Genomic DNA, 26,642 nt, shown 5'->3' with positions numbered 1-26,642 from the left:
TTATTACAGGTAATAACTCTGATTTTTCTGTGTATTATGAACCAAATGTATCCTGATACATACAGAGATGGATGAGCAGAGGTTTTTTTTGCAGTTTATGTAGTTACTATGGACTTAATGCATACATATTATTAAAATTAGGGCTATAACAGTTGTATTGATGTATAGCAACTTGAAATGCTCCCACAAATGGCTCCACAGCATGTAAAAATATAACAAAAGCTCTGGCGGACTTGGTTCTGTGGTCAGTCTTAAAGGGTGAAGTTAAACTCTGTAATCTTCACTGTGTCACAGAGTTCAGTGAGTCCCGTTATTCACAGTATCAATCAGATCATCAGAGAACAGCTGATCAGCAATCAGTGGTGCCAACAGCGCCTCCTGTGGTGAGAGGATGCAATAATGCAATGTAGCATTTTTCCACTCAACACTTGCAGTCATGGAAACTGTCTGTTGGATCTGTGTGACGTTGCTTTCTTGGTTAGAGTTCCTCACAAATGTCCAGATGATTCTTCTAATGAGGCGTCGACCATGTTTGCAGCTCTTTGGAAGAAAACGTCGCCCTTTGCCATCCTTACTTTTCTTTGACTTCTTCAAATGCAGCTGAACTCCAGCTGGTATTTTCTTGGACTTTGCAGCTGTTTCTGGTCATCAGTTCATTCCTGCAAACCTCTGAAGCTGAACAACAATGATGCTGCATTGCTGGCTGATCCCAAAAGGTTGATTCTGTTCATCTGGACGTTTTCAGAAACGTTTGCTCACTGATCAGGTGACTTCTTCAGTCTCAGCTGACTGCAGCTTTACAAGCTTACAAACAGCACATTTGCACAATGACTGAAAGCAGCAGCACCTGATATATATGATACTAATATAATACATATACATATATAATCCATACTAATGATGAAGGAACTGAGCTCACAGTCCATTGTTCATTCAGTGAACTACTCAGTTTATTTTGGGCCTCAGAAATGCTCACTCTGTTTGTACATCACTGTCAGCAATAGACTCATTCTGCTGTGTGGACAGGAACACATGTGACATCACTTCCTGTTTGTTTGTGACTGAAGAAGTTTACAAGGAATCATTTAGAAGAGTTTCAAACATCAACTGATTGAATCCATGAATCTGAAAACGTGTTTGTGAGTGAAAGAGACAGACATGTACAGACTGAACTATCTGTTCAACAGTCAGAGTGTTTCTGTAACAGGAGACACTCTTTACACTCCACTCAGCACAGGGACACTGAGGAACCAGACCAGACCATAAACCCGGGATAAAGAGTTTGAGTGAATGTGGTGTTGAAGGTGTGGAGGTGGATCAGAGTGTCAGAGGAGACTCTGTAGAAGGACAGAGTGCCAGCAGGACAGTCCACATACACTGCTGCTCTGTTAGAGACAGAGGAGGAGGAGGAGGAGGAGGAGGAGATGGATGTTACTCTCTTATTGTGCCAGACATAATCAGGACCATCATCAGAGCACTCCAGACTCCAGGACTGATCATTGTGTCCAAACACACAGTCATCACTGCCTCCTTTCCTTCTGATGCTTCTGTAACTCACTGATATATCAACGCCTCCTCTCCACTCGACCTCCCAGTAACAGCGACCAGTCAGACCATTTCTACACAGCAGCTGAGGATGAACATCAAATCTGTCTGGATGATGAGGATATGACTGAACCTCCTTCACACATGTCACCTTCCTGTTGTTGTCAGACAGTTGGAGCTTTGTGTTCACTGTGTTTGTGTCGATTGTGAGTTGACAGGAATCTGATGGAGAGAACAAACACAATCCAGCTGCAGTTATTGATCCATCATCTGTTCATTGATTGACACTTTGATGATGACTCCTGACATGATGAAGATGGTTGAATGTGTGCTGCTTTGTTTTCATGAATCCCATTAAAAACACACTTACACTTCCTCAGACCTGGTCTCAACCATCGGACTCCAGCAGGCTCCACCCTGAAAGGAGGAGGGGGGTCAGAGCAGCACAGTCAGCATGCACACATGGACATTACATGGCTCTCACACACACACTGTTACACACTGAGCTCAAAGCTCGGCTCCACTGTTTTATTCAAAGAAATCTACATTTATTTATCAGCACATTTAAAAACAGCTTGAGCCAAAGTGCTGCACAGAGTAGAGAGAAAATAGGAAACATACACAGTAATGACTATAAAGACTGGTCAGGATTGAAAGCTACAGAGTACAAATGTGTTTCCAACCGGCTTTTAAAAATGTCCAGTGTTGGTGACGACCTGATGTGAAGGGCGACTGTTCCAGAGTTTGGCTGCAGCCATCGATAAAGCTCACCTCTGTTTTTACGTCTAGTTCTGGTCAGAAGCTGCTTATCTGCAGACCTGAGGGCTCCACTTGGATTCTTTTGTTAAAGAGAGATAAGATGGAGCCAATCCATTCACAGATTTAAAGACAACCAGATCTGGAAGTGGATTCTACCACGTACTGGTAACCAGTGGAAGAAGCTGGTGATGGGTCGTCTAGCACAGACCCACCGCTGGAACCAGACAATTGATGAGGGAGAGAACTGTGACAGCGCCGTTCCTTCACTTGACCTCAGTCGCTCTCGTCTGCTCCCTCGTAACACTGCTCTTTATTGAGCTTACATGAATATGCACAAGTTCATTATGACGTCTTACACAGGTATGAACAAAGAGTACCAGTCTGTGCATAGTGTGTGTGTGTGTGTGTGTGTGTGTGTCTGTGTCTGTGTGTGTGTGTGTCTGTGTCTGTGTGTGTGTGTCTGTGTGTGTGTGTGTGTGTGTGTGTGTGTGTGTGTGTGTGTCTGTGTGTGTGTCTGTGTGTGTGTCTGTGTGTGTGTGTGTGTCTGTGTCTGTGTGTGTGTGTGTGTGTGTCTGTGTGTGTGTGTCTGTGTGTGTGTGTGTGTGTGTGTGTGCGCGTGTGTGTGTCTGTGTGTGCGCGCGTGTGTGTGTGTCTGTGTGTGCGCGCGTGTGTGTGTGTGTGTGTGTCTGTGTGTATGTGTCTGTGCGTGTGTGTGTCTGTGTGTGCGCGCGTGTGTGTGTGTGTGTGTGTGTCTGTGTGTGTCTGTGTTCCAGATGTGACCCTGTGACCCCAAAGCTGGTGCTAAGAGTCCAGCGGTCCCCCTAACAAAGGGCTCTTATACTTAACCAGACACAGAGTAGGTGTCCTCCTACACCAGGGGTCTCAAACTCGCGGCCCGTGGGCCAATTGCGGCCCGCAGGACGATAGTTTTTGGCCCCACCTTAATGTGAAAATGTAATGTTAGTTTGATAATGTATGACACTTTACAGTGTTGTGGGCGGAGCTGAATTGACCCACCAATCAGGGTGGGATATGGATCTCAGGGGACACCAGCCGGGCTTGATGCAAGCAGGGAAACATTTCTCAATGAGTCAAAGTTCCAGCAGCGTTGCCCTGGAGTGTTTCTTTCTTTCCTGTGCCTGGCTGGCTTCCTCCTTTCTATTGGGCAAACGCCGACATTCACCCCAGCGCGCTGCGTTCACAACACTTCAAAAAAAGTTGTTTTTTTAAGTTGCTGCCCAGCGGGACATTATACGTATATAGATTTATACACACGTCAGTGGGATTTAAAGTTATTTTTCCACAGAGAGAGATCTCATATTAACTCTCACAGTGATGCGTAGGCGGCGGGATAAAAGAAAAGTCATGAACTCAATGCAGCCCAATTTAGTCTGCAGTCACATAGCGACACCTGTTCATCGGCAACAACAGTCCCCGGTAACCCGGACTAATTATAGGGTCGCACCGTAATTTGTGGCTCCATGTTTTTATTTGCATCACTGCGTTTGCATTGCAGCAAACATGAACATTACATATATTTCAATATAATGTAAAAGCAGTCAAAACAACTAACATCAGAAACAGCTGATGTTATTTGTTATATGTCACGGTGTCATTTCCGCTTCTTTCTCCTGTAACAACAGCCCGGCGCCGTGAGCAGTCGCCTTTTTTGCGCTCGCTATCCCTGCACTTTCTACCATCTGCAAACGCCACGGTGTTCGTGTCGTCATGAAAGACATGAACATCGAGCGTAAAAACAAAGGAGACTGCTACCGGCTTTTTATCTGCCGATCGCCGTGCTACGGTTGCAAGAAAAAGAAGCAGAAATGACGTTCTCTACGCGTTGAGACGTTCCCCGTCCGTCGGCTAAACGCTTGATTGAAACTTCAATGCGACAGTGACACCAAGTAGAATTATAAATGTCACATAGCCCCAAACATGTCTTTTTCAAAGCCTGCGGTGAAGAGAAAGGTTGCTGATGAGCACCGACAATTTCAGGAAAAGTGGGAAATGCAATATTTCTTTGTTGAGCACAGGGGCACCCCGACCTGTCTTATTTGCACAGAGAAAGTTGCGCTGCACAAGGAATACAATTTGAAACGTCATTACACAACTAGACATGCTGAGCTGGATGCAAAATACCAGGGAGACGAGAGAGCGAACCGGGTTGCCAGTCTTAAAACAGATCTACTGAGGCAGCAAGATTTCTCCAAGAAAGCAACCAAAGAGAATAATGCAGCAGTCGGAGCCACGTGGTTAGTGAGATGATTGCTAAAGCAGGGAAGCCATTCACAGAAGGTGCATTTGTCTAAAAGTGCATATTGCAGGCTGCAAATATAGTCTGTCCGGGAAAGAAAGGTCAGTTTAGCAACATCAGCCTTTCTGCCAACACCGCAGCAGATCGCATTTCTGACCTGTCAAGTGACATTTATGACCAACTGTGTGAGAAAGCCAAATGTTTCAGTGTATACTCAGTCGCTCTTGATGAGACCACAGACATCACCGACACTGCCCAGCTCCCAATGTATGTCCGTGGTGTTGATGACAGTTTTGAAGTGATGGAGGAGCTGCTCACAGTAATTCCAATGCATGGCCAGACCACCGCTCAGCAGATATTTACAAGCTGTGTGATGCCATTGAGAATGTTGGTTTGCCATGGAAGAGGTTTGTTGGAATAACAACAGATGGAGCGCCATCAATGACAGGGAGGAAACATGGACTGGTGGCACAAAACAAACTGGAAGAGGAAGGCGTGGAGGAGGCCATTGCTCTGCACTGCATCATCCATCAGCAGGTCCTTTGCAGCAAATGCCTGAAGTTTGACAATGTGATGTCTATTGTTGTGAAATGCATCAACCAAATCAGATCCAGGGGCTTAAAGCACCGAAGGTTCTGTGCTTTTTTAGAGGAAATGGAGTCAGAATATGGGGATGTGCTCGACTTCACTGAGGTACGTTGGCTCAGCAGGGGAAATGTATTAAAGAGACTTTTTGAGTTGAGAGCAGAAGTGAAGCCTTCATGGAGAAGGATGGAGTTAGTGTTCCTGTGCTAACTGATCCCAAATGGCTCATGGACTCAGCTTTTCTTGTTGATATGACACATGAGCTTAATGTACTGAACAAGACGTTACAAGGCCAGGGGCAACTTGTCAGTGCTGCCTATGACAACGTGAGAGCATTCTCCACAAAACTGGCGCTCTGGAAAGCTCAGCTCTCTCAGACAAACCTTTGCCATTTCCCAGCATGCAAGGCACTCGTGGATGCAGGCACACCATTCAGTGCTGACGAGTATGTTGATGTCATTTTGAGGCTACAGGAGGAATTTGATCACAGATTTGCTGACTTCAAGACACACAGAGCCACCTTTCACATTTTTGCGGACCCCTTCTCCTTTGATGTGCAAGATGCCCCTTCTGTGCTTCAAATGGAGCTCATTGAGCTGCAGTGCAACTCTGAACTCAAAGCAAAGTTCAGGGAGGTGAGTGGAAAAGCAGACAAGCTTGGACAATTTTTGAGAGACTTGAGCCCTAGTTTCCCTCGGCTTTCCCGAATGTTCAAGCGGACCATGTGCCTTTTTGGTAGCACATACTTGTGCCAAAAGCTCTTCTCCACTTTGAACTTCAATAAGTCCAAGTACAGGTCCAGACTTACGGATGATCATCTTCAAGACATACTGAGGGTCGCAACTGCTTCCTCCCTCAGGCCAAATCTGGCTCGGCTATGCGAGAGGAAACGCTGCCAGGTCTCTAGCAGCAAGGAGTAGGCAAGAGAAGCCATGTTCAGAAGAACAGTTCATTTTCTACAGTGTTCCATTCATGTTCAGAAGAAGGTTATAGAACTGTTAATACAGACATTTCAATCTAAATACAGCAGATATAGAAGACTGAAAGATACACACAAGTTCACTGACTAAAAATATCTTATTATTATTTTATTTATGTTTTACAGATTGATTTATTTTCTTATTAATTCTTAATTTGTTTATTCATTTTTCATATTTTGTGTTAAAAAATAAAAATAAAGAGATTTGAGAAGATTGGAATTTTTTAACCATGCCTTTCTTGTGGAAAACCTAATGTGGCCCAGCCTCACCCAGACTCTGCCTGCAGCGGCCCCCAGCTAAATTGAGTTTGAGACCCCTGTCCTACACCATAAATCAGTAAGAGAGGGTACGACCTCTCTCATGGCCCCAAGTGGTGTGTGCATGCCAGAGCACTCTGGAAGGCACACAGAGTCTTTACAGACTAATAAGGATCAAACCTCTATCATCATGCAATCGATTATACAACTCTAAGCATATATGAGTAAATATTTCTAAGCATAAATGACAATCAACAATATAAACCTTACAGCTGGTTTTAATAACAGAATTCATTTGTTTCTCAAATGAGAAAGAGCTATCGAGAAACACTCCTAAATCTTTAGTTCTGAACTTTTCCAGTGGGCCAAGGTCAACATTATTAGATAATGCTAATTCTTTTCCCTTACATTATAACAATGTGAGGAGTTAATGCTAAGTATACTGCCATTAGCGGCTAATTCTAATTAGGGGTGAATAATTATTAGTAGCTAATGCTAATATCGTTTTCTCTTCCCTTTTAACAATGTGAACAACTAGTGCTAGGTAGGCTGATGCTAGCAGCTAATGCTAATTTGACGTGAATTAGCATTATATTAGTGAGGAGTTAATGCTAAGTAGGCTGCCATTAGTGGCTAATGCTAATTTTAGATGAAAAAGCATTAGCAGCTAATGCTCATATTGTTTTCCTTTGCTTTGTAAGAACGACAGCAGCTAATGATACGAAGTCTACCATTATTAACAATTGTTAATTTGATGTAAATTAGCATTATCTGATAATGGTAACCCTTTTCCCCTGCATTATAACTATGTCAGGAGTTAATGCTAACTAGGCTGCCATTAGGGGCTAACTCTAATTAGGTGAATAATTATTAGCAGCTAATGCTATTATTGTTTTCCCTTTTAACAATGTGAGCAGCTAATTCTAATTTGATGTGAATTAGCATTATATTAGTGAGCAGTTAATGCTAAGTAGGCTGCCATTATTAACTAATGCTACTTTGACGTGAATTAGCATTATGTGCTAATACTAATACTGTTTTCCCTTACTTTTTAACAATGTGAGCGGCTAATTCTAAGTACGCTCTTGTAAATAGCTAATTCTAATTTAGTGTGAATTAGCATTATTCAATAATGCTAACACTGTTTTCTCTTACTTATTAAAAATGATAGTAGCTAATACTAATACTCTTTTCCGTTGGGTAACAACGATGTGAGGAGTTAATGCTAAGTAGGCTGCTTTTAGAGGCTTATTCTAATTAGGGCTGAATAATTATTAGTAGCTAATGCTAATACCGTTTTCTCTTTCCTTATAACAATATGAGCAGCTAATGCTAATTTGATGTGAATTAGCATTATATTAGTGAGGAGTTAATGCTAAGTAGGCTACCATTAGCAGCTAAAGCTAATTTGAGGTGAATAAGCATTAGTAGCTAACGCTAATACCCTTTTCCCTTGTGTTATAATGATGTGAGACGTTAATGCTAAATAGGCTTCCATGAGTGACTCCTTTCCCTTGCATTATAAAGATGTGAAGAGTTCATGCTAAGTAAGCTGCCATTAGCAGCTAATGCTAATACTGTTTTCCCTTTCTTTATACAACTTGAGCAGCTATTGCTAAGTAGGCCACTTTTCTCTGCTAAGGATTTGTGTGACCATGATGGAAACTCTGATAAGCTAATGCTGCTAAGCTAATGCTGTTTATGGGCCCTGTTAGAATCAATATTTCAATCTCATTCTGTTGTTTGAGAACAATAACAGAAAAATGTGCACTTGAGAACAAATTTATTGTGACTTCAGCTGTGAATGTACAGTTTGTCATTATTTAAGCTTCCATTTCCAAATGTTAGCTGACACTTTATTAGGTACACTGGTATCTATATCAGGTACACCTGTGACCTAAATGTTCCTGCAAACAGACTCCTTGGAGACCCCTACATAAATATCCATGAACTATCCAGCTAGACTAGTGTGTCTGTCCCTGAAAATATTCCTGCATGTGTGATTGTTCATGTCTCATCTGCAGGAAACAAACAGGAAGTGAGTGAAAGACACGGGAAATGTTTCCAGCTCTTCCTCCTCTATCAGATTTTCTCTCCATACCTGAGAGTGTCCAGTCTCCAGCCTGGATCCTTCAGTCCAGCCAACAGCAGCTTCTTTCCTGAGTGACCTGGATGATTGTAGCTCAGGTCCAGCTCTCTCAGATGGGAGGGGTTGGAGCTTAGAGCTGAGGCCAGAGAAGTACAGCCTTCCTCTGTGATCAGACATCCTGACAGACTGCAAACACACAAAACAACAATCTATCTGTCAACAGTTGTTTTCTCTTTGTCACAATAACATCTATCCATTTACATCCATTCAATGTAACTTTATTTATAAGTGACAATACCCAACAGACAACAACAGTCATCTGAAGCTGTTTAACAGTGTAAGGTGACCGCCTCCACTGTGAGCAGCACTTGGTGATGGTGGGAAGAAGAACTCCCTTTGACACAAAGATCCTCCCAGTGAAAACAGGCTCCAGGAGGAGCATCTACCATGACTGGTTGCAGGGTGAGGGGAAAGAGAAGAGATGAGCTCAGAGAGACAAGAACAAAACAGAGAGACAAAAGTTAAGGACATGCAGTAGTGACATATAAAAGCATCAGGAGTGAAAAGAGGGGAGAAGAAAGCAGAGCATCATGGGAAGTCCACCAACAGCCTGAGCCTATAGCAGCATAACTAAGGGATGGTTCAGGGTCACCTGATCCAGCTCGAACTATAAGCTTTATCAAAAAGGAAAGTTTGAAGCTGATCTTCAAAGTAGAGAGGGCGTCTGTCTCCTGAACTCAAACTGGGAGCTGCTTCCACACCCAGTCCAACATAGCCAGGCTTTCTTTGCTGCTTTGACAAAACCTCAAATCCCAGTCAGAGATGATGAGCATCATCACAGTGATGATCATTTCTCTGTAACCCAGGCTTTCTGCTTCAGGATCTGTGCACGCTCACAGAACAAGGAGACCTTTAAACATCATTTCACTAAATGGATGGACTGAGCTCAGCCTACAGATGAACTGGTGCCAGAGATCATAAAGAACATCAAACAGTCAAATTCAACACTTTTAATGGAAATATGAGATTAATGCTGCAGACAATCATGAAGCTGCTGAATTCATGAACATCAAGAATGCAGCGAGTGGTAAAATAAAGATTTGACCTCAGTGTGCTCAGTGTTCCTGTCTATTCCTAACATATTCCTAACATGACAGCTGCACTTTAGAGCTCTAAAACTGGAACTGACACATGTTTAAACTCTACATGTTACTCAGTACATTCAGTTCTGACACTCGCCCACAGTCCAACAAAGGAAACATGGAGATCACATCAGTTTGTCACCAAAGTCTAAATTTTAGGGCAACTTAACCTGTTATTATCTCGTTAACTCATTAACTGATTAACGTCAGCAATTATTTTAATCACAGTTTTTAAAATCATGATTATTGTGAAAGTGCTCACTGGCTCTGAATATAACAGCCATGGGTCACAGGAGGGATGTTGATCAGTGCTGGCTTGAAATGGGCGTCATTATGCGTCTCAGCCAATGGGAGCATTGAGGGTGGGCCTAATACTACTGCAGCGCTCACATGACCCAGGACAGAAAGAAAGGGGCGGGGACAGAAACATGGAGACAGGTACAGAGCTTTGACATGTTCATTTTAAACTGTTCCAGGAGGCAGTGTTGATACAACTAAAGTTATCTGTTGTTGAAGAAGTCGGTCTGAGGAACGTTCTTAGGATCAACAAATGACGGCATGTATGAGCCTCAAGACGCAGCATCACAAGAAGAACACATGAGCTGTAGAAAAAGGAGAGACTACGAAAGCCACGGCGTTACAACATGAACATGCTTGATCAGAGTGTGATTGTGAACAGGAGGAAGACTCAGCTGAGAACAGTGTGGTGGATACAGAGCAGAGCCCACCATCAGTACAGAGGCCTGTCCATTAGAGTGCTGCTCCAACATGCAGCACATGTACTTGGCCACAGCTGCAACATCTGTACCTGTGAAAGCTTCTTCTCTGTTGCTGCTCATATTGTGCAGAAGAAGAGAGTTTCTTTATCATCAGAAAATGTCAATGAGCTTGTGAGTCTTAGCAGCTGGCTCGGTGCAGAGGAGGAAGAACATGTCAAGTCAGAGGAAGATAAATGCAGTTCATGTTGTCAACTCAACCTGGACTGTTGAAAGAGTTTTTCTTTGTCTGGTTTCTGACTGAGATTCTCCAAAGGAAATCCAGCACAAACACACACTTCACACACTCAAAGTCCTGCACAGTAAATGAGCTGATGAGCGTTTGTGCTGCTGCCTGATAACAGAACAATAGTTCTGCTGCTTCCTGTTCTGCAAACACACATTTATAAATGTTCACTTGCTGTTGATCAAAGGTATGTTGGTGGCTCTGGACGCTGAGGGAACTTTGTAAAAAACTAGATCAAATGTTAACGTCCTGGCAGAGGCAAAGAACTTTGATTTGATATTTGATTAGATTCATGTTTCAGCTCAGACTGACAGAAATATTTGAACTGCTGCTGTGTTAAAGGGAACACTGCTGTTAGAAAGCACCTGATCTGTTTCTGCACACTGAATGTTGCACTTCTCATACTGCAGTACTATTAAAATAAGTACACAATGCACTACTTTTGAACTCATGATTGAATGTTGCTGTAACAAAGCCATTAATGTGATTCAAAGTGTTCATGGTTTCCCAGCACAACAAATGATTGCACAAGTGTGACTGATCCACTTTCTAATGTGTGTGTAGCCCACACTGTGTGTCACTGTGTCACAGGTGAGTCTGTGTGTCCAGGTTCTATGAGGACAACAGGATATAGTGACTGAGTCCAGCAGCTTAAAGTCTGACTCCATCCTCCATTTAAATAACTCACAGCAACAACTGAATAGCTTTGCCTTTGTGTAGCTGACACTTCATTTTAATGTCCTTCTATTCTGGTTCATCTGGTCTCAGTTTCTATAAGCACACAGGTTTCATCAGGACTCTATGACCTCAGTAATCTTTGCTGGGCCTTAATGCTCTGAACAAAGCTGCACAGCACAAGACTAAATAGAAATGAATCAGTCTTTCATTCTCACTGCTGTTTGACTTCAGCTCTCAATGTCCCACCATAACCCATGGAAAGAATTACTGTCCATCCAGGCTGCTGAACATGAAGCTGATGAAGGTGGAGTATTGTGAGGGCTGATGGAGATGATGATGAGGAATCCAGGAGCAGTGGGTGGATGGCAGCATCAGCATGAAGGATCAGTGTGAGAACACATCATCATCCACAAAGGAAACCAGTCTGAGTGTCTGACGCTCTTGTTAGAAAGACACAGTCCCAGCAGTTAGCTTGTCTGCTAGTTAGCTGGTCTTCTAATTAGCTGGTTTGTTAGTTTTCTGGTGTGCTAGTTAGCTGGTTTGCTAGTTAGCTGGGAGCTAACTCACTAGAACATTTGATGCTAAAATGTCTAAACTGTGTGAGCAGCTTTCATGGCTGCTCTGTGTTACTCTCAGCCTCTCTTTAACTCAGTTTTTCCTCCTTACAAACTAGAAAACCTTTTTCAGCTTCTCCACACTCGAGCTGTGGCTAAGGTGCTACCAGCATGCAGGCTCGGTCTCTCTCACCCAACAATTACACTCGTCACCGAGACGAACACCACTCCACTAGTTCACCACTAGGAGGCGCTAAAAGACCACATACAGTGAGATTATCGCTAAATGTCTGCTGTGTCTGACGATGACTTGGGTTTATACTACCGTATTTTCACAACCATAAGGCGCACTTAAAAGTCTTAGATTTTCTTCAAAAAGTACGGCGCGCCCTATAGCGCAGTGCGCCCTGTGTGTTGTAAGGAGGACGTAGTAGAGAACACCATGAGAACGCTAAAGGGTGAAGTGTGTGCGTTGACTTTATTGCACACACCTGTATAAAAGAACAGGTATGTGCGTTATGCAGGACACCGTTGTTTTAACAACCCTGAAAATGGCAAAGAGACACGCTTACGAAGCACAGTTTAAACTGAAGGCCATCAGCTACGCGGAGGAACATGGAAATCGAGCAGCGGCGAGAGAATTTAAGGTTAATGAATCGATGGTTCGCAAGTGGAGGAAGCTGGAAAACAAGCTCCGACAGGTCAAGAATACGCAGCTGAGTTTCCGCGGACATAAGGCGATCATCGAGCAAAGAACGAGCGGGAGAAGCGTTTCGACGGTCACCATTCGGCTAAAAGCAGTTTCACTTTCACTTTTTATGAAACGGTGCCATTTTTCCATCCGGACCAGGACTACGGTAGCGCAGCAACTTCCAGCGGATTATAAGGAAAAGCTGGCCATCTTCCGCTCCTACTGCAGCAAACACATCGGCGACAAACACATCCAGCGATGGATGACCGATGGAGACCACAGTTTCACCAAGAGTGGAAGGCAGCGCCGGGCGAGTTACGCCACAATTTGCCAATGGATTGTAGATGCTTGGGCTAACATGGCTGCTGGCTCTGTTGTTCGAGCTTTCGCAAAAGCCGGCATCGTTTCCGAGGAGCCGCACGGCACGGAAAGTGACTCTGACAGTGAAGAAAGTGAACCTGGCATGTTTGATGGAGATTTAGCGCAGCTGTTCAATTCAGACACACAGGATGAGGACTTCGATGGGTTTGATTGATGATAAAAATGTGAGTACCAAACTTTGTTTTGCTCCTGCTTTATTTTAAATACGCACACTTGTATGCTTGTGTGTTGTTGATGATGACGATTACCGGCAATAGAAATGTGAGTAAGGTACCGAACTCAGGTTTGCTCCTGCTTTATTTTTAAATACGCATACGGTACTTGTATGCGCCCTATGATCCAGTGCGCCTTATGTGTGTGTTAAATACAGTAATGGCACACATAACTGAGACTGCGCCTTTTAGCACAGTGCGTCTTATGGTCGTGAAAATACGGTAACTGGCTACATGAGCAGGACTAGCTACAGTTCCATCTTTGTGAAAGAGACTCAGCAGCAGATTAGAACCAAACAGAAACATTTCTACTTTTTCTGCAGCACCAGCTGGATGCATGGAGTCTAAACTCCAGTGACAATGAGACACATACAGTGTGACTGCTGTGACTTTACAGCTCGGCCTCACTCACTGACATTAGTCAGACATGACTGAATCTATATCACACTTAAAGCTTTCTGTAAATGAAAGAATCAGTGAAAACGAGGCACTTCAGTCAATTTTAAACAAACTCTGAACATAACCTGCTTCAGACCAGGTTATAGGTTCAGCATCAGTAACCATGGTGATGTAGCCAGGTAAACACAGAGCTAGGACAGAGACAGACAAACATTTATGCTCACAATCACACATCTCCAGTTAACCCAGCATGCATGTTTTTGGACTCTGGGAGGAAGCAGAGAACCTGAAGACAACCCTCACAGGCCACACTATCGCCCTTATTTAGACACTAATAATAAATTAATTGATAAAGTGATAAATTATTTAATATTTTAAAGAAAACAAAAAAAACAAGAAGTCTAAACTACAAAAACACCAAACCTGGGAATGTGATATATTCAGTCTATTCAAATGTCCAGCATGGATATATGAAGAATGTAACACTGCAGTGAAATGGAGCCCTGCTGATGCAGATGCTCTTCTGGTCTCACACTGACCACCTGCTGAAGCTAATATGACTAACACTAGCATCACTGCATGTAGCCCCACTCTTCTCACAGCAACATACAGCTGTCATGGCTCGACTTTCCACTGATTGGCTCATGTTAGCTTTATATTAACAATGCTTGGTGCATGAACTCCACTACTACTGAGAGTCACTGCTCACCTAATGCGGAGTTTTTAATGGTCAAATGCAGACCTTATTATCTCCCCAGAGAACTCACTTCGATCATACTCACTGCCGTGTATATACCCCCTGACGCTAATGCTAGGTTGGCCATGAAAGAACTTTCTGCAGCCATTAACAAACACCAGAACAAACACCCCGAGGCTGCTTTTGTTGTTGCTGGCGACTTCAACACCAACTTAAAGACAGTCCTCCCCAGATTCCACCAACATGTCTCCTGCCACACCAGAGGAGACAAGACTTTAGACCATGTGTATTCCAACCTGGCTGGAGCCTACAAAGCCACACCCCTCCCCCACATTGGACAATCGGACCATCTCTCCTTGTTCCTCACACCACGGTATTCACCACTCATCCAACGTGTGAAACCTGCTGTGAGGGCAATTAAAGTGTGGCCAGAGGGGACAGACGCAGTGCTCCAGGACAGATTTAAAAACACAGACTGGAATATGTTCACCCACACAGACCTGGACCAGTATGGACCAGCGTTCAATACAATCCACCCCTCACAACTCATCAGGAAACTGACAGACCTGGGCATCAGTTCCCTCATCTGCAAATGGTTACTGGACTTCCTGACCAACCGCCCCCAACATGTCCGGCTGGATAACCACTGCTCATCTACCATGACAATGAACACCGGTGTACCACAAGGCTGTGTGATGAGCCCTTTCCTCTACTCCCTCTTCACCCACGACTGCAGACCTGCTGATGGTTCCAACACCATCATTAAGTTTGCAGATGACACCACGGTGATTGGCCTCATCAGTGACAACGATGAGGCCGCCTACAGGGAGGAGGTGGATCGTCTGGCTGAGTGGTGCGACAGAAACAACCTGCTGCTTAACACCGAGAAGACCAAGGAGCTCATCGTGGACTACAGGAGGAATGCTGACCCACATCCACCCATCCACATTAAGGGGACGGCTGTGGAGCGTGTGAGCAGCTTCAAGTTCCTGGGAGTCCACATCTCCGAGGATCTCACCTGGACGACCAACTGCTCCAAGCTGGTCAAGAAGGCTCACCAGCGCCTCTTCTTCTTGAGGACTCTGAGGAAGAACCACCTGTCCTCAGACATCCTGGTGAACTTCTATCGTTGCACCATCGAGAGCATCCTGACCAACTGTATAACAGTCTGGTACGGGAACTGCTCTGCCTCGGACCGGAAGGCGTTGCAGAGGGTCGAGAAAACTGCCCAGCGCATCGCCGGAGCACCACTTCCTGCCATAAAAGACATCTACAGGAAGCGGTGTCTGAAAAGGGCTGGGAAAATCATCAAAGACCCCAGTCACCCATCACATGGACTCTTCACCCTCCTGCCCTCTGGGAGGCGCCACAGGAGCCTCCGGACTAAGACCACCAGGTACCGGAACAGCTTCTTCCCCACAGCTGTCAGACTCCTGAACTCTGCCTCCTGACATCTGACCCACGTTAAACTCATGGACTGAACATACACACCCCCACAATGGACAACTGTACCCTCAAACACACAATAATAACATGGACTGAACCACCACTCACAACCACTAGCACTTTATATAGCCTCTGTAGAAACTATCTACACCCTCACTTATCTTAACTGCACTACTGTATAGCTCTGTGTAAATAATCATTCTGTACATTCGATAATCTTTAACCCTACAACTGTTTACAACTTGCATAGTTCCCATTTCTGTATAGCTGTATATCCCAGATTCTGTAAAGTTATTTATTTCATATTCTGTATAGTTTTTCATATTTATATCCTGTTCATATCCTGTACATAGCTTGTACTCACTACAGCCTGTACATACTTATAGTTATAGCATATTCACAACATACTTCATACCGTGTACATTATAACATACCATAATAGACCCATTTCTGTAATATACTTACATATCTATACTAATGCTAATATATATTGTAATATACCTATATCACTAAAGCACTTCTGGATGGATGCAAACTGCATTTCGTTTCCCTGTACCTGTGCATGCGCAATGACAATAAAGTTGAATTCTATTCTATTCTATTCTAAAATATAAAGTCCCAGCAGTACTAGCTGTTTTATCTGCTGTTTATAATAAGCTAAATGTGCTGATAATGTGCAAATAGAGCCTGAAGCAGCTAGCACTATTAGCATCAGTACCAAGCCCTGTTACATTTATACACTGTTAGAGCTCAAATGCCTCCAATCTGCTCTGTAAAAGCCTTCAGAATACAGGCAGGAATCGAACTGGAAGTTTTGGTCAATGAAGAGCTGCTGAAATAAAGATTTTTGAATGAGAAAATCAGATTTGTCATTTAATTTCAAACGAAAACCAAGAAGTAAACAAAAATCCCTAATTACTCCAGAAACTGATTATTTACATTAAGACATTTTTATCAAGTTAGTGTTTGTGCAGCAATACAAATCAGGTTTGAAATCATCAACAATAGAAAAATGTAAATGCTGACCTGAGAGTTTCCATTTTACAGTGTGGACTCTTCACTCCAGCAGACAGAAGCTTCACTCCTGAATCCTGCAGGTCAGAGTTACTCAGGTCCAGCTGTCTCAGACTAGAGGACTGGGAGCTGAGAGCTGAGGACAGAGCTGCATGGCCTCTCTCTGAGAGCTTACAGTGACTCAGTCTGAAAAATGGAAGATAAACATTTAACAAACACCGTTGTTAAAGTGCAGTGAGGGTGCACTGACGAGTTATTAGATTTAGCAATTAATCCTGGTTTTATTTTTTATTTTTAGAAATCCTTCATTCCTTATTAAGCTACAACAAATGGATGACACTGACATTTACTAACTAAAATATATACTGTTCAAAGAAACAACAACAACAAAAGGGCAACATGGTACTCACACAATGGTTAATTAATTCTGGTAGTCTATTGCAAATACCAATTGGGCTCCATGTGCCGGGCAGTGAGGGTAGTGCAGTAACACCAAAGTAGCTGACACATTGATCAACAGTGATCAATAACTCTCTCTAGTCATTAAATTATCATAAAACTATTGCAGAAGTTTAGCTGACTTTTTTTCAAAGTAGTGGATTCTTATTGGTTAATACTGTCAACTGATGAAAAGCACAACATAACTTGATCTCACCTCAGAGTATTCAGTTTACAGTGTGGACTTCTCAGTCCTGCAGAAAGAAACTTCAATGCTGAATCCGTGAGGTTGTTGTTACCCAGGTCCAGCTCTCTCAGACTGGAGGATTGGGAGCCGAGAACTGAGGACAGAGCTTCACAGCTTCTCTCTGACAAGTTACAGAGACTCAGTCTGGGGGAACGGAACATTTTTAAAATTCCACGTGGTAAAGACATTAGAAATATGGCAGATGATTATAACTTCAGAATAAACAGATCCGTCATTCTCATGTGTTTCATGAAAAAACAAGAATAAAAGCTAACCTTTATTAAGAATTTGTTTGACTTCTTGTGTTAACTCATGAAGATTTTGGAATATTACTTGATCTGACCTGAGTTTTTCCAGGGTACACTGTGGACTCTCCACTGTAGCAGATAGAAGTTTCAATGCAGAATCCTGCAGAATGTTGATACTCAGGTCCAGATCTCTCAGACTAGAGGACTGGGAGCTGAGAACTGAGGACAGAGCATCACAGCATCTCTCTGTGAGGTAAGGGACACTCAGCCTGAAAAACAAACACAAAATAAAAACAATTTGAAAAATTGTCATTTGATAATAATGTTTGTGATTAATTTAAATTACTTCTTATGTTGAACCTTTACATCAAATCAAATCAAATCACTTTTATTGTCACATCACATGTGCAGGCACACTGGCACAGCACATGTGAGTGAAATTCTTGTGTGCGAGCCCCACAAGCAACAGAGATGTGCAAACACAACAACACAAACGAGCAAAATACAAGAATGGCCAACCTGAAACTAATAAATATATGTACAATATATAATAGTGTATGCATTTCTGGATGTGTATACTAAATATTTTCCTACGTGTGTGTGTGTGTGTGTGTGTGTGTGTGTATACACATTTTTACAAATTAAATAGTAAAAATAATAATAATAATAATAATAATAATAAAATATATAAAATGTACAGAGTTGAATATGTGCAAAACAAGTGGCATTTATATACAGTGTGGAGTGCATCAAAGACAAATGTCAGTGAATGGTAAATGGACTGGTTCTTATATAGCGCTTTTCTACTCATCTGAGCACTCAAAGCGCTTTACACAACTTGTGCAATCACCCATTCACACCCATTCACACAAGCACATTTTTCTAAGTGCTTCATAGCTAATATTCACACACATTCATTAATATTTATGGTTAACTAAAAACGTTTTAGTTTTAAAAATGCTCCCTGTTTAAATATAAAGATCTGGAACTTGTTCATTGAAGGCAACACTAAACAAAAACAAATGATGACTCCTCATTTCTGTGAACAGGTGATGAGTGTGTAAGCATTCACCAATGAGAGGGAAGACTGGCTCACATCCTGGTGAGTGAGGGCTTGTTACTCCAGGAAAAGGTCAAGATATGATCGAGAGATGCTGGGAGACTGAACCAGTGAACTTTTCATGGAAATTATTTCTACTCAAGCAGATATAGTGATTAGTCACAAGAAACGTGAAGAAACACGATGAATCTGATTGAATCTGCCAGCAGCTGCAGATCCTGGGAACTGTACTGGTGAGGCTGATCGTAACATATAGAAGTGAACTGAGCAATAAGACCAGAGGAGGAATGAGTGAGTTGATGATTATCACCTCTGGGTCCATCACAGTCTTTGAACGTCTTCACTCAGCACAGAATGATGCTGCCACGCTTTTAACCAGCACACAAAATAGACTTGACATTACTCCGGTTTAATCTCTTTACACTGGTAACCAGTTCATGTTAGAATTAATTTAAAATTTCAGTCCTTACTTTTAGAGCCTGGTGTGGTCAAGTCCCAGCCTATATTTCTGACCTTCTAGAACAGCTCTTCCAGTCTGAGATCTTCCAGTCAAAGGCTGTTACTGGTCCCACTAACTCATTTGTTCAGACTCTAGTATTCAAATTGGCCTTTAACTAGTTTTAGGCCGTATGATGTTCGGTGTTTGCTGTTTAATGTGTTTTTATTGCCTGTTTCTACTGTAAAGCATTTTGTGGTTTTTCACCTGTGAAAGCTGCTGTATAAAGTTTACTTACAGGATGATTCTGGATATGACTTTGATAAAAGCTGACACCCAGATATGTTTAAGACACTGACATTTGCTGCTGCTATCAAACATTAAATAAAATCGACCTTATTTAGTGCTGATGATAATTTAATTAAATATGTTTAAAATTTTAAGCAGCTATCACACTTGACACTGTTTATGTTATAAATAAAAGACTGATCACAGATTTACTTACAGAGCTTTGTTGGAGGCTTTCACCACTGGTAGCAGCCTCAGAAGAGCCTCCTCTGAAGCAGAGTATTTCTGCAGGTCAAACACATCCAGATCTTCTTCTGATGACAGTAAGATGAAGACCAGAGCTGACCACTGAGCAGGAGACAGTTTACCTGTGGAGAGACTTCCTGATCTCAGGGACTGTTGGATCTCCTCCACTAGAGAACGATCATCCAGTTCATTCAGACAGTGGAACAGATTGATGCTTTTCTCTGCAGACAGATTCTTACTGAGCTTCTCCTTGATGTACTGGACTGTTTTCTTATTGGTCTGTGAACTTCTTCCTGTCTGTGTCAGCAGACCTCGTAAGAGAGTCTGATTGGTCTGCAGTGAAAGACCCAGGAGGAAGCGGAGGAACAAGTCCAGGTGTCCATTTGGACTCTGCAAGGCCTTGTTCACAGCACTCTGGTGGAGAGATTGAAGTTTTAGTTTGTTAAATAGTTTAGACAACATCGAGATTCTCTGTTGTTCTTCCAGCAGATTGAGTCCAGAGTTGCTGAAGGTCAGATGGACATGAAGAGCAGCCAGAAACTCCTGAACACTCAGATGGATGAAGCAGAACACCTTGTCCTGGTACAGTCCTCTCTCCTCTTTAAAGATCTGTGTGAACACTCCTGAGTACACTGAGGCTGCTCTGATATCGATGCCACACTCTGTCAGGTCTGATTCATAGAAGATCAGGTTTCCTTTCTGCAGCTGATCAAAAGCCAGTTTTCCCAGAGACTCCATCATCTTCCTGCTCTCTGGACTCCAGTGTGGATCTGTCTCAGCTCCTCCATCATACTTGACCTTCTTCACTTTGGCCTGAACCACCAGGAAGTGGATGTACATCTCAGTCAGGGTCTTGGGCAGCTGTCCTCCCTCTCTGGTTTCCAGCACATCCTCCAGAACTGTAGCAGTGATCCAGCAGAAGACTGGGATGTGACACATGATGTGGAGGCTTCGTGATGTCTTGATGTGGGAGATGATCCTGCTGGCCTGCTCCTCATCTCTGAATCTCTTCCTGAAGTACTCCTCCTTCTGTGGGTCAGTGAACCCTCTGACCTCTGTCACCATGCCAACACAGTCAGGAGGGATCTGATTGGCTGCTGCAGGTCGTGTGGTTATCCAGAGGCGAGCAGAGGGAAGCAGTTTCCCCCTGATGAGGTTTATCAGCAGCACATCCACTGAGGTGGACTTTCTAGGGTCAGTTAGGATTGTAGTTTTGTGGAAGTCCAGAGGAAGTCGACACTCATCCAGACCATCAAAGATGAACACAACCTGGAAGTCTTCAAAGCTGCAGATTCCTGCTTCTTTGGTTTCAGTAAAGAAGCGATGAACAAGTCCCACCAAGCTGAACTTTTCCTCTTTCAGCACATTCAGCTCTCTGAAAGTGAATGGAAATATGAACTGGATGTCCTGGTTGGCTTTGTCTTCAGCCCAGTCCAGGCTGTATTTCTGTGTTAAGACTGTTTTCCCAATGCCAGCCACTCCCTTTGTCAGCACTGTTCTGATTGGTTCATCTCTTCCAGGTGAGGCTTTAAAGATGTCTTCTTGTCTGATGGTTGTTTCTGGTCTGTCTGGTTTCCTGGATGCTGTTTCAATCTGTCTGACCTCATGTTCATCATTGACCTCTGCAGTCCCTCCCTCTGTGATGTAGAGCTCTGTGTAGATCTGATTCAGGAGGGTTGGGTTTCCTGCTTTAGCGATGCCCTCAAACACACACTGGAACTTCTTCTTCAGGGTGGATTTAAGGTTACGATGACAAACAGCAGCTGGAAGTTCTGAATAATAATAATAAAAATACAACTTTAACAATCACATTTTACAAAATGCTGATGACAATTTCTGACCCACTGAGAAATGACTGAACACACTGGTGTCACAAGTGTCTCATTTATCCAGCAGCTTAAATCTTTAGATAAATCCTCTTACGTCTCTGCAGACGGTCAGCCAGCTCCTCCTGCTTCATTCTCCTCAGGAAGTCCACTGTGATCTTCACAAATGCCTCTCTGCTGCTGCTCCTCTGCTCATCATCCTCCCTCTGAAACTCCAAGCACTGGGGCTTATTTGGATTCAGAGCCTTCTGGATCTTCTTCAGCTCGTTCTTCACAAAAGTGATGATGTTGTCCTCCAGCAGCTGGAACAGAATACTTTATGAATGACCCACCACTCTGAACTTTAGTCCACACAACATCCACTTCTTTACGATCAAGGGGCATATCATCCACGACCTCTTCACCAATTATAGGTTTGACTTTATCTGATTAACTGAGACTTTGTCCACAACTCCATGATCCCAAAAAGTTGATGCTGTTCATATGAATGCAGCGATTTCAGTGGGAGAAACATTTCACTGGTGTTCAGAGCTGAACTACCAACAGGTTGATGATCAAAGCCAGAAACTTGGAGATGTTTCAGGTGACTGAGTTGATCGTACAGACAACTGGTCTTAAAGGTTCACTCTGTTTACACATACAGATCAGTATTTAAGGTTTGACTCTCATCATCCACTGGGGCACAAACTGGGCGTCATCAGGACACAACAACACAGAACAAACACCATCCCCACAGACACAGCAGCCAGCGAAGCAGAAGAACTTCACATCAAGAAGGTCCTGAGTAAATGTGAACGCTGGTTTGAGGGCGGAGTCAAGGAGGCCATTTATGTGAAAAGGAAAGACCATCTCTGAATGGAGGAGGGGCCTAAGGGTACATTTGTCACCATCTTACAATGCTGTGATTGCAGCCATTCCCCAGCTCTCTGTGAACTGGACTCATGACCATTGATCAACAACCATTGATCAATGGTCCTGACAATATGCGTACCAATGATCAATGAACTGACCTCCCAGCCCATTGTTCCTTCAGTGGGCTGGTTTCAGTCATACAAATGTCCTGTTTATGAGATTGAAACCTGCAGTCAGCTGAGACTGAAGAAGTCACCTGATGATGATGAAACGTTTCTCCCACTGAAAACATCCAGATGAACAGAATCAAGCTTTTTGGGATTTACGTACCTGGATGATTGAGCATCAAGACACAACTCTGTGACTTTTCTCAGATGAATAAATCCTCTCCTCCAGCTTTGTTTACATCTACCAGCCCTGTGGCGCTGCCCAGGGAAATAATCTATGTGAGAGGTGGAAAGTCATACAGGTGTCTGCTCCTGCCTTCAGTTATTTTATCTACTGTGTGTCAACTGGCTGAACCTCCAACTGTCTACTGTCTCCCTAAACTCAACAATGACTTCGTGATCTATCCATTCTCTGACCAAACACATCCTGCTGCAGGAGGTTAACATAGCAGCCAATGATGATCCCACTCACTGTGAACAACACATTTGGACCTGATTTGCTGCTCTGGTTTACACGTGAACTTCCACTGCTGCTGTCACCAACTTGAGAGGCTCTACAGAAAAACTGGACTTGTCCATAAAAATAATAAACTACATTACAAGGACAGCATTGCTCAATCAACTCTAATTACTACTGACATGTTATCTCTTCTAACTAAGGTACAGACACTCAAACTTGCTGCTTTCAGTGAGAAGTCAAATGTCTGAATATGAGCTGGAAGCCGCTGAGAGTCCTCCTCCTTCCCGTGGGGTTTACTTTCTCTACTACTTTCAATATAAACACGCCCCTTTCATGCACCTGCAGAGGGCCACCAGCAGATGGAGCTGTCTTAAACAAATCCACTTGGATAGTTAGCTGTAGATGATTTTCTCAGTATGATTGTAGGACTTTGAGTTATTCTTCAGATTTATTTAAACTCCTATATTGTGCACAAGTGTTGAGCGACCCATAATTTCTCTGTACTTTTCATAAGAGCAGCCAGACTTTCAGCTAGTTTTTGTTTTTTAAGAGCTCAAAGTTATTGAAGAAACAGTTATTCAGCTTCATTCCCACTGATCTCGACTACAAACTGTTTCACTTTGGTTTCTGTTTAAAGCCTCGATGTTTAAAACGTTTCCCTGTGATCACATTTGCACCATCTGATTTCAAAGTTTGTTTCTTTTGGTCATTTAGTCCACAGAGTCCTTGGTGTTCTGAAAGGGACCTATAAATAAATGCATTATTATTAATAATAAAGTAGTTGTTGTACATGTACAGACCATAAATATGGAGTCCAGCTGTGTTTGATGCTGCTGGGCAGACTGACCACTGGGAACCTCTGAGCTCTGCTGCTCCACTCTGTGGAAGAACCATGAAGGATTAGATCAACACAGGATAAAGATCCAGGAGTTTCTGCTCAAATAACTTCATCTGAATCAAGTCTGTCAAGTTTTAGACTCTCAGATTCTGAAGATATATTTTCTGTTTTCTATGAACTTTCTTTCATCAGTGATGGAAGTGATGATGTTGCAGAAGCTCAGAGGAAACTTTGAGAAAACTGTGATGAACCATCAACTAATGCTCTCAGGAGGCCAAAGGTCCCTGAATGTAACTGTGCAGTAGATTCAACGAGTGTTTGAAACCTGACCACTTCCATATGTTTTCATTCTAACACAAGAAGTCCTTTTCTCATTGCTTTGATTTGAGTTTTCATTTGAGTTTTCCGAGTCTCGTATTTGGAGTCGAGTCTAATCAATGATCTGACAGAAGAACATTAAAAAGGAGTTACCAGTGCTGTCAAAATTAACATGTAGGGTTAGGGGTTCATCTGTTATCATGATTAACATGATAAAAACCTTTAACACGACACATCTGGAGAGCAGAACAACTCAAAATCCCTGAAATGTTTCTATCAACGCACTTCGAGCAGTTTGTCCGAGTAGAGTTACCTTTGCACACATGCAGATGTGCAGCACATCTGTTAGTGACGGCAGCTGAACCAATCAGCTCAATATGGAAGATGACAAACACACACTGACCTCTCGATGGAAAGTTTGAGCATTAAAAAAATAACAAGACGGACCAGCCGACCAACATGAAGGATTCTGCACATCGTGACAGAAGGAATTTTCTTTTCACCGAAGCACTTCCAGCTTAAAATATCACAACAATGCAAAGCACTGATGACACAACTGCCAAGTGGACAAACTGCAGACCTGTTAGTGTTGTTAATGACATAGTTTTGGTTCCTCGTGTCAAAGACTTGAAGAAGAGTGACAGAGAGTGTTAGACTGCTGCAGGATCAGTGCCACCTCCACAGACCTGTGAAGAAAATGATTGTTTGACAGATGGGCTCAGATTCAGGATCAGCTGAGGAGTTTGTGGCTGACAGAATCCTGCAGGTACAGAGCAGAGCCCATCATTAGCATGCAGGACTGTCCCTGGGGGGGTCGGCTCATTCAGGAGGTTAATCAATGTTTACATGTTCAATAAACATGTTAAGTGTGTAAATTTGCCCTTTTCTCTCGAGTCTGTTTGCTCATGAAATGAACTTTGATTCGTTTACATTAAAAATGATGTTTAATGGTGATTAATCCAAATGAATCCACAGTAACCCTGTGATGAGTCTGATTAAACATTTTCATTAACAGCAGTAATATAGATTATATATTATTATATATTAGTGCACACTTAGCTTTTAGTATATATGTTTGTTACAAAGTTGTATTTACAGCAGAGAAGCTGAGTTAAAGACTGAAAACTATTCAAAGTCTCTTTGAATTGAAGCGTTTAACATTCTTTGTGTTTATTCTGCATTGACTTCATTATATGGTGTAAACGTCTGTTACAGGCTTAAATATAAAGTTGGAAAAATGTAACTGCAGCTATTGATCAAGTAATTGTGATTAATCAGGATTAATGACAGAAGATTGTGTCATTAATTAGTCATGTTTTAATCTACTGACAGCACTAGTGTTCACTCTGGTGCCTCCAACTGTTTTACGCCCTTTCAACACCTTCGTGGTCAAAAGTGTACACGCACAAAATCTACAATAAAACCCTCACGCAGCAATAGGACAGACACACAATCCATTTATCTCTGTGTCTCAAACACACACACGTGTATTCAAAGCCTCGATTTGTTCATATTTCATCTGTTGTGTTTTTATCTTCAGCGTTTTCAGTGTTGCTGCATTTACACCAAAAATGTTTCCATTGATGAATCAGATTGATTTGAATGTGTTTCATCCATACAAATCCCTCCCTGGTGGTCACATGACTCTATAACATAACAGGAGTCATGTGACAAGAGTTTCATGCTGTAAAATGTCAAAATGGTTGAATGTGGTGGAGTAAAAATGTGAGATGTCAACGACTTTTCTTCAATATGAAATGTTTGCAGGGCCTGACAGGAAGTGGACGGACGCTCTGATCACTTCCTGTTTGCTGAAGTGGGTTTTCAGTTGTTTAGAAACCAAAGGCTTGTTTTAAAAGACAGTTTAAATGGGACTGAGGGAACGACGTGTTTGTAGTTTATATCCAACAACATCGAGCAGTTTAATCAAAGAGTTCATGTTGCTAACAGCTCACCTCTCTGCAGCAGACACAGGCTGGGATTTAAAATGAATGAAGCGACCAGCAGACCAGTCACTCTGTAAGGACACAGAGCTGGGTGGTTTCTGATTGACGCTAAAAGTAAGTGAACATGAAACATGTGTCACATCCAATGTGTCCAATACATTACATAAAAAGTATAAATAAAGTATAAATTGTTAAATAGTAAAAGCTGATTAAAATTTCAAACATTTTAATACTGACATGAACTTACTTTTCGTCAGATGACTTTTTTTGCCCTAAATTACGAAAGAAATGCTTCACCCGTTTGCTCTTAGAGGACACAGAGCTGGGTGGAGGTCCAGGCTGGTTCCTGTGAATAATGATGCAGCAGTGATGTGAGTGCTGAGCTGTGACATGGAGAAGAGTCATGCACAGTTAGAGATGGTCATCTCACCTCTGAGCTTTGGTCTGGCTCTCATGTTCCCCACACAGAGTGCTTTTAGAGGGAGGGACTCCCTCCTCTCTGTCCTCACACTGATCCATGCTGCTCAATTCAGCTCACACACACTTTCTACCTGCAGAGGAAACACAAATCATTCATGTGCACA

The 26,642-nt window shown here is 42.7% G+C and overlaps 2 protein-coding genes across 2 annotated transcripts in view; one reads left to right on the top strand and one right to left on the bottom strand.

The window, feature by feature from the left end:
* Positions 1-26,642, top strand: part of LOC309702355 (uncharacterized protein) — a 249,516-nt gene that overhangs the window by 199,389 nt on the left and 23,485 nt on the right. The window lies entirely within an intron of this gene.
* On the bottom strand, positions 117-26,627 carry LOC309702179 (NACHT, LRR and PYD domains-containing protein 3-like). The gene is made up of 11 exons (XM_082526663.1): positions 26,489-26,627; positions 26,306-26,404; positions 26,068-26,166; positions 23,757-23,835; positions 21,575-21,779; positions 19,623-21,423; positions 17,717-17,890; positions 17,344-17,517; positions 16,701-16,874; positions 1,916-1,962; positions 117-1,767 (listed from the first exon to the last, which is right to left on the bottom strand). The coding sequence occupies exons 1-11, from the start codon at positions 26,575-26,577 to the stop codon at positions 1,229-1,231; spliced, it is 3,480 nt and encodes a 1,159-aa protein (XP_082382789.1). The 5' UTR covers positions 26,578-26,627; the 3' UTR covers positions 117-1,228.

The sequence above is a fragment of the Aulonocara stuartgranti genome, assembly GCF_965226115.1.
Source record: "Aulonocara stuartgranti genome assembly, chromosome: 3".
Lineage (NCBI taxonomy): Eukaryota > Metazoa > Chordata > Actinopteri > Cichliformes > Cichlidae > Aulonocara > Aulonocara stuartgranti.
The sequence above is the reverse complement of the archived record's forward strand: the minus strand, read 5'-3'. Positions and strand labels throughout refer to the sequence as shown.